General features: G+C 35.7%; 1 protein-coding gene and 1 long non-coding RNA gene across 2 annotated transcripts; one reads left to right on the top strand and one right to left on the bottom strand.

Annotated features, from left to right (window-relative positions):
* Positions 1-825: 825 nt before the first annotated feature.
* Positions 826-5,125, bottom strand: LOC148958505 (uncharacterized). Its single transcript, XM_089112561.1, has 3 exons — positions 4,587-5,125; positions 2,719-2,898; positions 826-1,291 (listed from the first exon to the last, which is right to left on the bottom strand). The coding sequence occupies exons 1-3, from the start codon at positions 4,840-4,842 to the stop codon at positions 993-995; spliced, it is 735 nt and encodes a 244-aa protein (XP_088968687.1). The 5' UTR covers positions 4,843-5,125; the 3' UTR covers positions 826-992.
* On the top strand, positions 4,750-10,767 carry LOC148958504 (uncharacterized). The gene is made up of 2 exons (XR_016144613.1): positions 4,750-4,875; positions 8,054-10,767. It is a non-coding gene; the product is annotated as an uncharacterized LOC148958504 (long non-coding RNA).
* The last annotated feature ends 4,017 nt before the right edge of the window (positions 10,768-14,784 follow it).

The following is a 14,784-nucleotide window of genomic DNA, read 5'->3' as shown; positions in this document are numbered from 1 at the left end:
AAAAATTTATTTTTAGCTTTAAGGTACAGACGATAAGAAGCAGTGACGTAGTCAGGGCTGGAAGATTGCAGAGGCAACGGAAAGAAAAGTTTTGCTGGCAATTTCGCTTGATACAACATCTTTTGTGGCTCACCCCATTCTACAACTGTCCATTCCTTCACAATTCCTCTAACATTTATATTGTGAATTGTGCAAGATGAGGAAGCACTATATGGAAAAACTGATTTTCCAAAGTTGTAATCAAATATCTCAAAATAGTAAACAGTATTCAAAAGCTTCAAACTAAGTCCATTCTCCTTGGAGCAAAATCCCCGACAAGCATTTCAGAATCCAGTTTTAAAAAGATTGTAGCGCTTTAGCATTTTAGTTTCTATATTATCAGGAATGTCTAAAAAACGTGAATGACTTTTCTATATAAACACTAAAACGAGGGGAAATTGTTATAAACAATAAAACGAGGGAAATAGATGGGGTCCTCTGCGAGCGAAGCGAGCAGGAATTCTTGTAGCCACGTTCTATTCTAGAACTTATGAAATTGTCTTTTAAAAGATGCACATACTATGTGGTTTTAGCGACATCAAAATTTGAACCCTTGCTGATTATGGGATTTCCCCAAATAAGGAATTCTTTAATTTCCAATCGATGGGGCTTTTTACTGGTTATTCCCAGCATAGTATGGAACCTATGTGCCAAATTTCAGCTTTATACTATTTTTGTCCGAGAAAATCGTTATTCCACTACACTAAAAGGTAACTTGTTTGAACCCCCCACACCCCTCTGTCAAATGCTTTGTCGTGAGTCTTTATTTTACCTTTGTCTCCTCCACTTTCCAACTTGCATCGGGGCTCTTGTATCCCATTCACTTTAAAAAGTGTTTCAAACATACAAGCCACACATGCTAAATAATCTTATCTAAATACCATAAGTTTCTTTTAAATACTTTATTCTATTACGTACAATGCACTTTAGGGAATCAATTTTCTGGACGAAACTCAGTACATCATCATTACTGGACCGTCACGTGGCTTCAGATCCACTGCAGCCATTTGGTCTCTATTCGAACCGAAGGACATTTTTGTTCTGCCTCTTTTGAGAAGGTCCACAAAGAGAATAAAGAGGCTCAGGAGACTGATGCTCGATGAGGCAACCATCAGCCAGAAAGAGTAGCCAAGATCGCTGCGATCCTTCGTCGAAAAGCCATCCGCCAAGTCGACTTTGCTCAGAAGTGTGTTTTTCAAATAATGCACGTAGAGGAATAGGTACGAGCCAACTGCAATCGTATCTAGGAGAACTAAAAGAGATTTATTAGCCAGCTAGTTTACGGCTTTGTTTTAACGCCTAAATAGTGAATATTCCAGTGAAAAATACAAATTTTTTAAGTAAGAGCCAGTCAAGAGAACAATTTGAAAAGAAATATATGAGCGGTTGCAAATTAGTTGGTAAGGGGTGTTGATAATCAAGGCTTTGCCATGAAATCGTAGCTTTATTAAAGATACAATTCATCTTTGTTTTGTTTGCTAACCATCATTAAGATTTTTAACAACCCAAAATAATCAATAATCCAAATTGAAACACCAAAGTTGAAAATTGTCAAAAGGTTTGCATTGACATCGATCCGCTTCTTATAATCAATCATAATTTTGTTTATATTATGTGGCAATGATATCATAACATAATAAATAGTAGTAGGCAATTAAATGCAATATTGTCGATGTGAAATTATGCCGATGATACTGTGAAAAATGATGCGGGAAATTATGTCGATGATAAGAACAAAGATTTTCTTCTTTCTTTTACATTTAATGTTATTGTGACTCTGGGGTTCACGAACAGTTTTTTAATGGCAATCTTGGACTTAAAGGGGAGTTTATGTTAGTATTATCATAAGTAGGTTTTTCTTATATTTTTCTGCATTTTTTAGAAATGTTTATCTGATTTTACATACTTAACGCAATAACCTAACTTATGTTAAATTTTACATGAATATGCATATTTACTCATTGCTTATATTTATAATCTATCCGCACTGATCAAAGCTTGATTAAAGGTTCTAGGAAGTTAATTATTTATCAAAATATTCTAAGGAAAATTTCATTCTTTGTAAACTAACACCATGCGTCTTCGACATCGTTGTAATATTCTTCTATCAAGTATCAACCCAAAATTATAAGCAATTAGCATAATTTAGCATCCAGATTCCGCAAGGAACAGCATTTATGTTTCAATTACTCTAGTCAAAGCTACAATGCTGGTTGCCCAAAGTCTTGGTACACTAAGCAAAAATTTTGCATAAGTTAAGTAGCATCCCCCTCTCCTCCTTGAAACAATGTTAAATAACAAAAGTTTCAAAGCTTAAAATTCAACCAATGTAACTCTATTAGCTAGGGTAAGTAATATGCTTTTTAACCAATATTGTTTTGGGGGAAGGGGATGTCTCTGTATCTTACGGTCGGAAACTTTTTTTTCATCAAAATCTATCATTGACTGCAGGGTTTTCCATTGACTTTTGTCCAGGATTGTAGATTGAAGTGGAATCTTTAAACTTGTTTTTGCATTGGTGGCCTTTCTCACTCCCAACAATGTTTTTTTGTGAAAAGCACCGTTACTTTGATTTTGGTATATAAAGCAGAGAACTAGATTTTGACCTTTACCTTTGAATAAAATTTCCAAAAAAATTGTGAAAGGCATCTAAAATGATACAAAGAGAAATCAACGCACCTATTAATGAAAACACAATGAGCGGCATCCTTGTTTGCAGCATGGTAGACGTGGATCTAACAAGTTCGTTGTAAAAGGACAAGTATATCGACACAACCAGAATGACTTCAGCTAGGCAGCATGATGCTAAAGTGACATAGACCAAGTCAGATCTCGCAATGCTTTTTGCCTCGTCTAGAGCTTAGAGAAAAAAATATTCGTATTAATGAAACTAATAATTTTGATACAAATAGATGGTCATTGTTGGGTAGGAGAGTGCTTGAGACCAGCAGAATCAGTCTCAAATTATCATTGATCAGTGTCACTTCACACTAGGAAATAGTTCTTTTTGAGCAGTGATAAAAATCCTAGAGGAAAAGGATTCAAAAACAGCGGGAAAGGCAGGGAATATAGAAAAAAAACTGATGATACTTGACAATAAAACAGCAAATCTTGACGATCAAGTTAAAAACAGATTTCATTGTACGCTTATTTTTTGTAAGAAGTCTTCTATAAGAAACCAAGCTCAAAAACGATAAAAAATTAAGACCTTGAAACCACCCTCAACATTAAGAAACTACCTAAGAATCGTTCTTTTAAAAGGTGGGGTAAAAGAATCCTTTTCAACGATTAGGCGCCTTTTTTCTGTATAACTGACATAAAAAGTAGAAAGACGAGTTCCTTATGATATGTTATGTTACGTTCTTCCCCTCCAAAAATTTTTTTCTTTAGCATTGGGTATTAAATAAAACTTTAAGAAACTTTTAACACTGAAGCTAATGGAAAAAATTAAGGAACTAAGTGCTTTCGTATGAAAAGATGACTGTAATCTGCCCTCTCTTTTTGATAGGCCTATAGAAAAATGATCCTTTATTTTACAGATTAAGAAGAATCTCGTATTTTTACCCCTCAATTGTTATGTGGCACCGTACCCACAAACTGCAACCACATCCTTACAATGTAACTCATTATCAGCCGAATCAGGTTGCTTTCATTGACAACAGTCTCAAATTCTTAGGACCACAGATCAGGGGTGTACTACTCTCAAAAAAACAGGGAGGCTCTTGCACAAAACGCTGCGAAAACAATAGCAAAAGTAGAAATAGCTATTTTGGCATTAATAAGGGGGGCTCAGCCCCCCTGAGCCCCCTAATACTACACCCCTGCCACAGATCTGGAATTGTTGGCCAAATGAACTAAAATCGTCAGACAACCTAAACACGTTTAAACGTTTGTTAAAACAATGGGATGGTCCCACGTGCTTCTGCGATGCCTGTCATTTTATTGTAAATAATGTATAAACCACGAAGAAAATTATAAAATTTTTAAACTTTACTTTAACCAACGTATTGTTTTAGCAAACTTAAATTTTCCTCAGCCATCGATTTAGATTAGTTTACCTGTACATTTGTATGTTGTAGACTAACTATTTGTAATTGATGTAAAACAAATACACAATAACGACTGCAAAGAAGAGCCAACCAACCGTTTCAATCCCATAGTTGATATAGACTATGTTTGTTTCGGAAAAACCAGAGAATCTTCTAAAGCGTTAGATTTTAATCAAATGGTAATTAATTCTAATAGATACTACTATTTACTATTATTGTGTTTAGAAAAACTTGTTGTCCCCCCTGCACTCTTGAGTTTTTGCCTCTTTTGTTGTTTACGCTGAAATCCAAGTATCGTGAAATCAGCTTAAAGGTTGTTGTTGTGTTCTCTCCTTGCCCTAACAAAATGAACCAAATTCCTCATTTTCACTATCGACTCCCGTAGCATGTGCAGGGAGTCCTTGACTATGTTCCCTCTACTTTTCACAAATAAAACGCTTAACAAACGCTTACTTGAACAAATAAAAAAATCGACTCAAGAGTAATCAATCAACATACCATTGAAACATCTTGTTCTCTCTTGAAAATAATGCCCGTATTTCTTTCGCTCGCATCCACGAAACAGACCAAAATATTTAGAACCAGCCTGGAAAACCTCGTTTTGCGTTCTGTTTTGAGAACTAACTGCAATATGCCTTACAATGCTGCCCTCTGTCCATCTGTTTGTACCCAACGCTGATGACAACAAAGTCATGGCGACCATGTTTAAAACGCCAAGAATAAAGTAATACCCTTTATGACGGCACTTCATCATCAACTGGTCGTCGGAGGCTCAAATTATCGAGAAGTATTCTTAAGCTAGCAATTTCTTCTTCTAATTATCTGGCTATTTCAAGCTGTAAATTGACGTGGTCTCGAACTGCCCATCAAAAGTTTGCATCTATATTTGATGTTGGCCTAAGAGTTATTTTTGTAAAACATTTAACATCGGAGGACACTGCATTGATTTTGATAAACCACAACAGTGCCCATGTTTTAGTATTGTTATTCATTCTTTCGAAACAGACGCATTTAAACAAATTCAATCGGATTTAAGTTCTGCAATCCTTTTAAATGGCGTGGCGGTGTTGTGGTTGTGTTGGCGTTATTGTGTTTTAATCGTTCACGTCCATCGAACTGAATGTACCCTGATTTAAATTTTAGATGCAAAAAGACTTTCTTTTGTGCGGTCTTTCTGCTCGTTCATCGTGTGAAAGATTTCGTGAAAAATTTGTTTAGACGAATGGATAATCATTTTTGTAGTTGCACCATTGGACTTTGTAATGAAAGGTCTTTTAAAGTAGGGATGTAGCTAGGGGGCTCAGGGGGCGCAGCCCCTTTGTTTACATGTCTTAAAAATGTGGAGGAGCTCAGCCCCTTTCCTCATTTTTTGTGCTTGGATACAGCCAGAAACCATGTATCGCAAAGAAAGCGGTGAAGAATTGTTTGATACACATAGACATACAAGTTTGCCATACATGGACAGAATATTCTTGAAAGATTTCTTACTGAATGCGTTTAGTTGCAGCTTTGTATAGACAGTTGGTTTTTATTGCCTATTGTTGCATTTAGAAAAGGGATTGATAGCCTGTATCAACAACTGGTTGTTAATTATTTGACTCTGTTTTGGCTACTCTTAAAGTTTGATGCACTACACTCTTTCTGATAAGAACAAGACAATCTTTGTCAACGTTCGATGTTCTTATTTCTATCTTTTAGATAATTTCAATGTCGGGTGCTCTTAACGTTGTCGTTAATTCAAAATTGTTTTTCTATATCTGCAAGCTAGGAATATTTTCTGTCTACTGAATGACAGTTTTGCATGACATTTTCAGTAGCTGATAAAATCTGCTCTGTTTTGTTAACATGAGAGAAAATGTGTCAATTCAAAAGCATTGGGTCATAATAATTAAAAGAATGCTAATGGATATTGCCTAGGATCTTCCTTATCAAAGTTGAAAATAGTTAATTTTTATAACCACCTCTAGAATGTCACATCCCAAAATTTTTCTCCCGCCTACTGGTGGTGCCTACTAGTGGTGGCTTCCACTAAATCCCTGAGCAATATAAAAAACTGTCCTCTCAATTTCAATGTAGTTTCCCCAGGCCTTTTTAATGGTACCGGGGTTCTGAACTCAACTTCCGCTCAACCAGTCAATGTATTTGGTACCCTGGGTACCAGAGCCGCAAAAATTTAACGGCAGCAAAAAAATAAATTTTTGCAGCTCTGGTACCCAGGGTATGTATCTGGCTGCTCAATAAATAATCAGGAAGAAAACATCAGTCCTGGTCATTTCCAAATTTCAATGACAAGAACAACTTTTATGACTACATCCCTGCTGTTGAGTTTTGAACTTTACGATCTTTTAGCTTACATTATCATATTGGGATTACGTAATCAAAGCACGAACAAGACAGGATACGCACACATGTCAAGGTACAGATAAACTAGAAATCTTCATAAACATTTCAATCACGTTTCAAACTTTTGCAAAAACTGAAAATATGAATACAATGGAACATCTGAAAGCAAATGAATAAAACGTTACTTAAGATGCCCTGTCTAATATTGATTGTTTTTCATAAAAAAACATGAAATTCTAGATTTCGTAATAAAGAATATTTTTGTTTCTAGAGACGGACTTTTGAAGAATGAGCCCATGACAAATAGAGCATTTATTCCATCTGAGACATTTTTGTAAGATTTTTGGTCACTTCTTCTTCTTCAAGATTTTTGGTTACTTCTGAATGTTCGTCAAAAAAGGATCAGTAATTTTAAATTTTAAGTTGCAAACACTGCTATGAAAAGAAAATTGCTACTTCTCATAGAAGCCAATACTTATATCGGCTGAAATAACCCAAATTTGCTTTTGTAACTTTAACGTCTCATGTAAAGATCTTTGTGTTTCAATTTTATGCCCATCATTGTTAATTTTTTGCTTGTCTTAGTGGCCTACAGCGGGAAGAATCAATTTGGCTTTCGAAATCGCCCTTATTTACGTTGGTTGACGTAATACTTTATGCTAGCTAGTTATACTTTAAAATGGTTTTGTTTCTTGTTTAATTCATTTCTTTTGTTGCTTCATAACATAGTCCTTTTTTGTATCTCTTATTCTTAGTTATACCTATGATGTGCAGATTGTTTTAACACATTTCCAGTAGTCCCCCCGATCTATTTTCCTTGCCTTTTCCATATTTACCAATTTTTTCTCTAAATTCGTCAGATGCATCCCACATGTGTGTTTATCAATTAGAGTCTCGATGTTTTCATCGAATTCTTATTGCAGCTCGGGGAATTTTCCCTGGCATATTCAAAATGTGAGCAATGGCGAAAATCATCATGGATTTATGATCTGTTGTTTATTCTTAACAAATTGTCTTGTTTATTGTTTAAATAAACTGGTCGAATACTTTATTTTCGCACAACCCAGTATGGTGTGTGTATGTGTGATTTTTCTATATTGGTTGAAAATAATCACACGTTCCTTGATATTTCCTTACACTATTTTGCTTTCTACAAAAGAATTTATTATCACTATCAATGCTACTCTGGTTTTTTAACGTGCACTTCTTGTATGGTGAGACGACTCTCCGCCCAGGACTGACAGAGCATGCGCAGGGAACGAAGTCATTATGACTCCAGGACGGAGGGTTGTGTTCCCAATAAGTTCTACACACAAATTTTAATGCAGTTCTTAGGAAAATTTTTTGCAGTTCTAAAATTTTGTCTTTGATGAAAAAAGGAGTTATAAAAATGTTGCAAAATGACATATAAGCAGAAAAATCAATCAAAAGTTTCAAAGAAAAAACAAATAAAAGTTTCAATGCTAAAGCAAACAAAAGTTTCAATGTTGAAACAAACAAAAGTTAACAAGGATGGCGCTCAAAATAAACAAACGCCTTTTTGGAACATATAGGTATAGAAAGACATTATATGGTAAGGAAATTTAATGTTTACGAAGCTTCGCTTTGTCTCTTCATTTTAGGTTCACGCATACACGAAGCACGAAACTGACAGCTTCAAAGCAGAAGCCTGGTGAAACTCTTGATCAAAGTGAAAACTTAGTGCCAAAAATAAACCACGTCGCCAGTTCCAAATTCAGATTTTAAAGTCGTATGGTTGAACCACACAGACAGACAACTAAATGGGAGGCAGTTACAGAGGCGAAGCCAGAGGGCAGGCTGGTCAGGCTAACAATTTTGAGTGATATGTTTTTTCTATATTGAAAATAACAACTCACAGAACGAAAAGTATTCGTTCTTCGCAGCCCTCTCTAGGATCTTCAGATCAGGAACCTAGGTATGAGTAGTAATTGTACAACTTAATAAGAAGACATTATAACTGCTTCCTAATACCGCTCTGAATAGACCATTCGACAGTTCTAAGAAAATCATTTATTTTTAAGGTCACATTTTTAAGAAAACTCTAGTGACAGACGTCGGGGAAAGAAAAAAGGGGACGTTTGGTTGGTTCAAAGTGCATATCGATACGAATAACAAGAAGCTGCTGTATTGATTGAGATGATGTCACTTCCTGAACAGAAATGCGCATCTACTTAGTCTCGGGTATTTTCAGTGGGCCATGTTAACGCATCCAAAATGCAGACATTGCAATGATACAGAAAATTATCTAGTCAATTAATGCAAAAAATAGACAAATAATAGAAATATACCTAAACAAGTTAGTAAATAGATAAAAGAAAATCAAACAGTATATAAGCAGTTCATTCTATTTTATTTTTTATACACTTTTTCAAAAACAATAGAGAATACGGTCAAACAATTTTTATCTCTAAAAAGGTTGGGGGCTTGAGCCCCCAAGCACCCTCCAGTGGTGCCGTGCCTGCAAGTGTGAAACTCGAAGAACCAACTTCAAGCCGTCCTGTTCTATGCACCAAAAGCGGGTACAGCTCTGCCAGACCGGTAAACAGTAATTTCTATTTAATTAGCGGCTAGCTATAGTTAAATTTATACTTTTCAGATTACACTCTTTTTCATATTTATGTTTTTATATTTAAAACATGCTATAGATATTTGTCCAGCCTTACAATTCTTAAGAAACGTTTTGAACCTGAATATATTCCTAAAGATTTTAGATTTTTCTAAATCTGATATAGTTTCAGGGAAACATCGCCTGCCCTCAAATAGACATTAAGCTTTCGCCCTAAAGACGAAATTTGTCAGTTCTGCGATTCTCTGTAATTAACATTGCAAAACAGGCAGCTGTTGACAGTGAGACAAAAATGCGTGCTGAGGCTGAGCACTTAAGATATTCTTAAAAACTGCATGATGCTGAGCCTGAATATTCTTATAAACAATATTCTTATAAAATAATAAGTGTAATTTTTTCTAGTCATTCAACGAAACGATCATTGGTGTAGTGTAGTGAATACATATTATTTCGCGCTGTTTATTTTGACGTAATTCTTTCATTTGCACTATGTTTTTACAAACGCTTCATATTCACTGCAGGGGGCAAAATCAATATAAAAAGCGTCAATTAAGGATCTCACCCTTTGCACTATATCAAAGCAGATGTTCAGATTGTGAAATAGGTTATAGCAATAAAACATCAGACATTAATCTGAAGCAAACAACGTTGATTGCTGAACAAAACTGTGAGCTAGCTTATTAATCTCCCAGAAGCCAATAAATCTTGGAAAAACATTTATCAAATTGTTTTCGTGACCATTATTACATAAAACAAAACATGTTATGAGATTAATTTATGAAGCCTTACATATTCCAATCTTTATCAGAAATCTTTCTTTACAAAGTTTCCCTTACTATACAACTTGGTATGTTTTTCTCTTAGGCCTGGTTCAGACGGCATATTATTCATGTGCCGTATTTAATGGGCTAATTGATTCGAATAAAATAGGAAATACGGCAGTTGATTCAAACCCCGTATTAAATGCAAACCGTTTTTACTTGGTTGTTATTGATCTACCATGAAAAATCGTTGTTGTTAAGCATTTTTGAGTGAGAACCGCAACCAAGATGGGGATAATGAACAAACTGAAATTTAGTACTGCTAAAAAATTTAACGACCGAAATAGGAGAGGAAGAAGAGCTTTAGCTAGCTATACTACAAAACTTGCAATAGGGAGAGGATATGTTTTCAGGCCCTGTCTATCTATCCCTGTTTCTTATGATTTGTAATCATAAGATGTAAGGTCGCCTGCATCACAAGGTCATGTCGCAGGGTCCAACCGACGAAGGCTGGTTCTTCAGCAACTGCATCCCGGGCATGCTGGAGCTCCGAAAAGCAGCCATTCCTGTATCACACACGGAGATGGCGGGAATTTCGTCTTCGCATTCAACAAAAATAGAAGCTTTGTTGCAATCCCTCTCAATAGAATAGATTGATTGAAGATTGAAACAATAGATTGAAATATTTAAGCAACTTGCATGCTTCATGCATTTAGCTCGGCACAAGGCATAAGAATTAGAACCGTACTTATGTCGAATTAATATGACAGACCGTGTCGAACTAGTTAGTTGCCTCGAATAAAATGAAAAGTTTTGTACCAAATTGATTCAGACACCGTATTAATCATGTACTAAATTGAGTCAATTTAATACGTCATCATCATAAGGTACCATCTTCTATCAGAAGGTTGGCTACCATGACCCTCCAACTATCCCTATCCTCAGAATATCGTTTAGCTCTCCCAATGCTCTCACACCCGCTCCATTCCTTGACATCGTCTCCCCATGTTCTTCTTTGTCTTCCCCTGTCTCTTTTTCCGTCAATCATACCTTCCAAAACAAGCCTTGCCAAGAACACGCATGATCCCCTCATAATGTGGCCAGCAAATCTCATTTTTATTTTTATTTCTTTGTTGACTAAAACTCTCTGAATTGTTTCTAACACTTTTTTGTTGGTTACTCTTTCAGTCCAGCTTAGTTTCAGAATTCTTCTGTAGCACCAAATTTCAAAAGCATGAAGTTTTGAATACGGCACATGAAAAAACGCCGTCTCAACCAGGCGTTACAAACGTTTTTAGAAATCATTCAAGGAACAAAGCAATTGCTAATTGATTTTTGTTGATTGACTGATTTTCTGGTAAGACCAATTTCCTGAAATTCTACTGAATCCAGAAATGTAATGAAAAAACGGAAAGACAAACGTAAGTGTTACTCTGCTTCAAGCTTCTTTGGGCGTCTTATTTTGAGTTTAGCTTAAAATTAACTTACAACGCGAACTAACAAAATTTGCTATCAACAATACGCCATATTGTCTGCATGGCATAAACTGTAAATCACAGGGAAACAAAGACAGATAAAGAGCGCAATGCATCACAGTTTGCCAAGACCCTTAAAGCCAATTTCAAGATTTTTATAGGAATGGAGTGATATTTTGATGAATTCGGAACTCGAGAGAAGCAGTTAGATTAACAATTGCTACGTACTCCATCAAAACCAACAAAGAGTTACTGGTGTAATATGAACCAATTTTGTGCATGAAATTGTTAGATTTTGGCATTTTTTGACATTTAAATTGCTACACACAGAAATATATGAGAACGTAAGCAACAAAACGACGTAAAAGCAACAAAATTTCCTGTCGGTCATTGTACTGAAATTTTCTCTTGTTGATTGCTGAAGGTTGCAGAAAGTTGCATTTTGTAGAAAAGGTGAACCCAGAGTCCTACAAAATTTTGATTGATTGTATCATGTGACTATTAAAAGGAAGATAAAAATAGAAGATAACTAGCAACACTGTAATCAAACCACTGGACCTTTTTAATTAGATCTTCTGCAAAACGACTAGGGTATGAAGAGAAACGAAGTTAAGCCTCTTGCTGGCCAATCAACTCAAAAACCGTGGAGAAGAATAACATGGATTTACATAACTTTGATTTTCTCGCTTCCTCCACCCTGCGCAGTTGTATCTCAAGAGGCAGCATTTTGGAGGAGGGAGGAGGTGGGGGGGGGGGGGTAAATGCAGTAAAGAAAGGAATTGGCCTAGGTCATTGTAGAATATAGACACAAACTGTTTAGTAATCTGGTATACCTGTGTTCTGTTATCTGCATTCAATAGTTGTAGGTTATTTTGAAAGAAACACGAAATACTTTCTCAAATTGAACTAACAAAGTATGAAATATTACAACCCTGACGTGTTTTCTGTAAATATTCTTGAACTGCCACTTCCTCTAGCCTGCGAATCGAACAAATACTCGTCCTCACTGTTCTGTTTGATTTTTGATGAGAATAAAAGCAACAGAGAAGATTGAATATATTAATACGTCGAAAGATGAAAAGGAAAAGTAACTAAAGGCTTAACTTGAATAATTATCATAATTTGCTTTGTATTTTGTTGCCATGGTTTGATTTTGCAACTATAAGGACCCTTCATCTGAAATTGTTTTTTGTTTCGCACAACCGAGGTCAAATCACTTTATAAAAATATCGTACACCTTTGATGAAAATCCTATTGCTTCATCTGAAAATCCCTGGAAATCCTTTTGTTTAAAGGAAAATCTCTTACACTATTTTTCAAGAGCAAATTATCTTTTACGCAGAACCACCCTATTGGCATTATTTAGTGCATGGAAAGTACACGCATTTATAAGGTTATATATAAGAAACGGTAGGCTCAATTTTTTGAAAGTTAAGAAAAAACCCCACCCAGACTGAAAAAAGCTAAGAAACTTTTATAATTTGCAGTTTTAATTTTCCGAGTTGACACTCGAAACAGTCTTGACATTGAACATCACTTTATATTGCAGCACTACACTTGACATGCAATTTGCATTCATTCTCAGTAAATTGCTCACTCAAGACGTTTCCATTTAAAAATTTGTTTTGACTTCAACTTGACATTGATGAAGTTCAATGAGCTTAAAACTGTTTACAGATTTCAACAGAGTTAGTCATTCTAGGAAAACAAAACTCCTTGATCACTTTGTTAGTTTATCTCTAAATGTGAGTGAACTATTTACTTTTCCTTGGAAGCAAGTTTAAAAAATTCATTACCTAAGAAATTTCAGAAACATGTAAGAAACTTTTGATAGCAAAATAGCCAGAAAATTGTAGAAACTGCATACCAGCAACTGACCTTAGTTCTTTGGTAAAAAATTACGTGTAACGTGTAACTGCAGACAGGTAGTGCAGTGTTATAAGCTGTTGCATTCAGGTGGTGGCTAGATTTACAAAGGAAAAATATTTTAAGTTTGGTTTTAATAGAAGATATGAAAAAGATGTTTTTGAGGCATTTATGACGGTTGTTTAGAAAATAAAATAATGGAATGAAAATATTGTCACACCATAGCTGATACCTGTGTAAACTATATAACATTGTTTTCAGTCTTAATCATTTGCCTATTGAAGACAAATTGAAATACCCGTCCCTCTCTTAACACGCGATGCAATCAACACAAAAATTAGTTATCTGATCAGATTCATGTACAGCTCCTCAAGCCATAAAATCTTAAGAGCACGTAAATAGAAGAGAGGAGCGGAGAAGCGGAGAAGCGGAGAAGCGGAGAAGCGGAGAGGCGGAGAAGCGGAGAAGCAGAGAAACGGAGAAGCGGAGAAGCGGAGAAGCGGAGGAGCTTCTATCTGAGAGTCCTCAAAGTCTGATGGCTCTGATACAACATATTTGGGTAACATACCAATACGGTACACAACACTCTGAAGGTGATACGAAAATCATTCCGGAGTCGTTTCATTGCGTAGCGTGGTAGTGTAATCGCACGAATCCGACATACTCTGCTTTGAAACATAGCTTTTCCTATTGTGTTCTGCTCTGCTTTGAAGCAATTCGATCATTAGCAAACGATGGTGACTTCTGTGATTTCGGGCTTGCTGTTGAACATAGGCAAAACTGATGCTAAACGTTGAGGAGTGGTTGGGGGAGGGCTAAGTATTTACCTTGCTCGAATATTATTTTTCATTGAGACAGAACTGCCCGAATGGAGCCTGAAATGCGACAAATTTTGCCTTAGTAGGGAGGCTGCAGCGTTGCTAGCCCCGATGTCTCCTACGCTTTATGCTGTTGAAAAATGCCAAACGAAAATCGTCCTACATTTTTCGTACTTAGATTTAGCTCCTTGCACAATTTCGCTTTCTGTGCTGGCAACCACTCAAAAGTTACATGGTTTATGCATATTAATATATTATAATCAGTCTATCATACACAAAGAGTACTTAAAACCACAAAGTTACCTAAATTTGTATGGCAAATAAAGAGAAGACGAGAGAAGAGATAATTTTTGTGTCAATAGCTGATAAAAAAGGAAAGGGCAAGTCTAAAAAATCTACATAATGTCAACTCTGTTTGGAAAAAACTTAACAAGAATTCCATCTTCAAAATATTGATAATTCGTAGCTTAAGCTTACAATGACCAAGCTTCAGCATTTTCTATCAAAGACTTCAAATTTAAAAGGAGGATTATGGATTTCAATTTTGATTATGCACCACCTTTTTTCTAGGTCTAAGCATAAAATATAACCTCAAAAGTTTTAATGGCGTCATCTTTCATCCTACTTAACTTTTTAGAGCCTCGCAAAATAATTTGACATTGGCCCGGCTAAAGAGTTTCAAAGTGTCGTCTCTTTGATAATGTGTTTTTAGAGCTGTTGGCATTCGACCCCATAACTTGAAAAACGCCATGACATAACTAATATGTATACATAATAACACATAAAATTGTACATAATCTGAAATCTAGCAAGTGAAAGAGCTGGGTTTTGCCAATGGATTCCTGC

The sequence above is a fragment of the Rhopilema esculentum genome, chromosome 14 (assembly GCF_057945365.1).
Source record: "Rhopilema esculentum isolate cy_ngs chromosome 14, ASM5794536v1, whole genome shotgun sequence".
NCBI classification, from domain to species: Eukaryota; Metazoa; Cnidaria; class Scyphozoa; order Rhizostomeae; family Rhizostomatidae; genus Rhopilema; species Rhopilema esculentum.
Note: the sequence above shows the minus strand (reverse complement) of the source record. Positions and strands in the feature narration are given on the sequence as shown.

Bases quoted from the DNA above. Each gene is read 5' to 3' on its own strand.
- LOC148958505 (XM_089112561.1), bottom strand. From the start codon at position 4,842: ATGATGAAGTGCCGTCATAAAGGGTATTACTTTATTCTTGGCGTTTTA. The intron at 2,899-4,586 runs GTATGTTGATTG...TTTTTCTCTAAG, and splicing joins GAGAACAAGATGTTTCAATG to CTCTAGACGAGGCAAAAAGC. The intron at 1,292-2,718 runs GTGCGTTGATTT...AATCTCTTTTAG, and splicing joins CATTGTGTTTTCATTAATAG to TTCTCCTAGATACGATTGCA.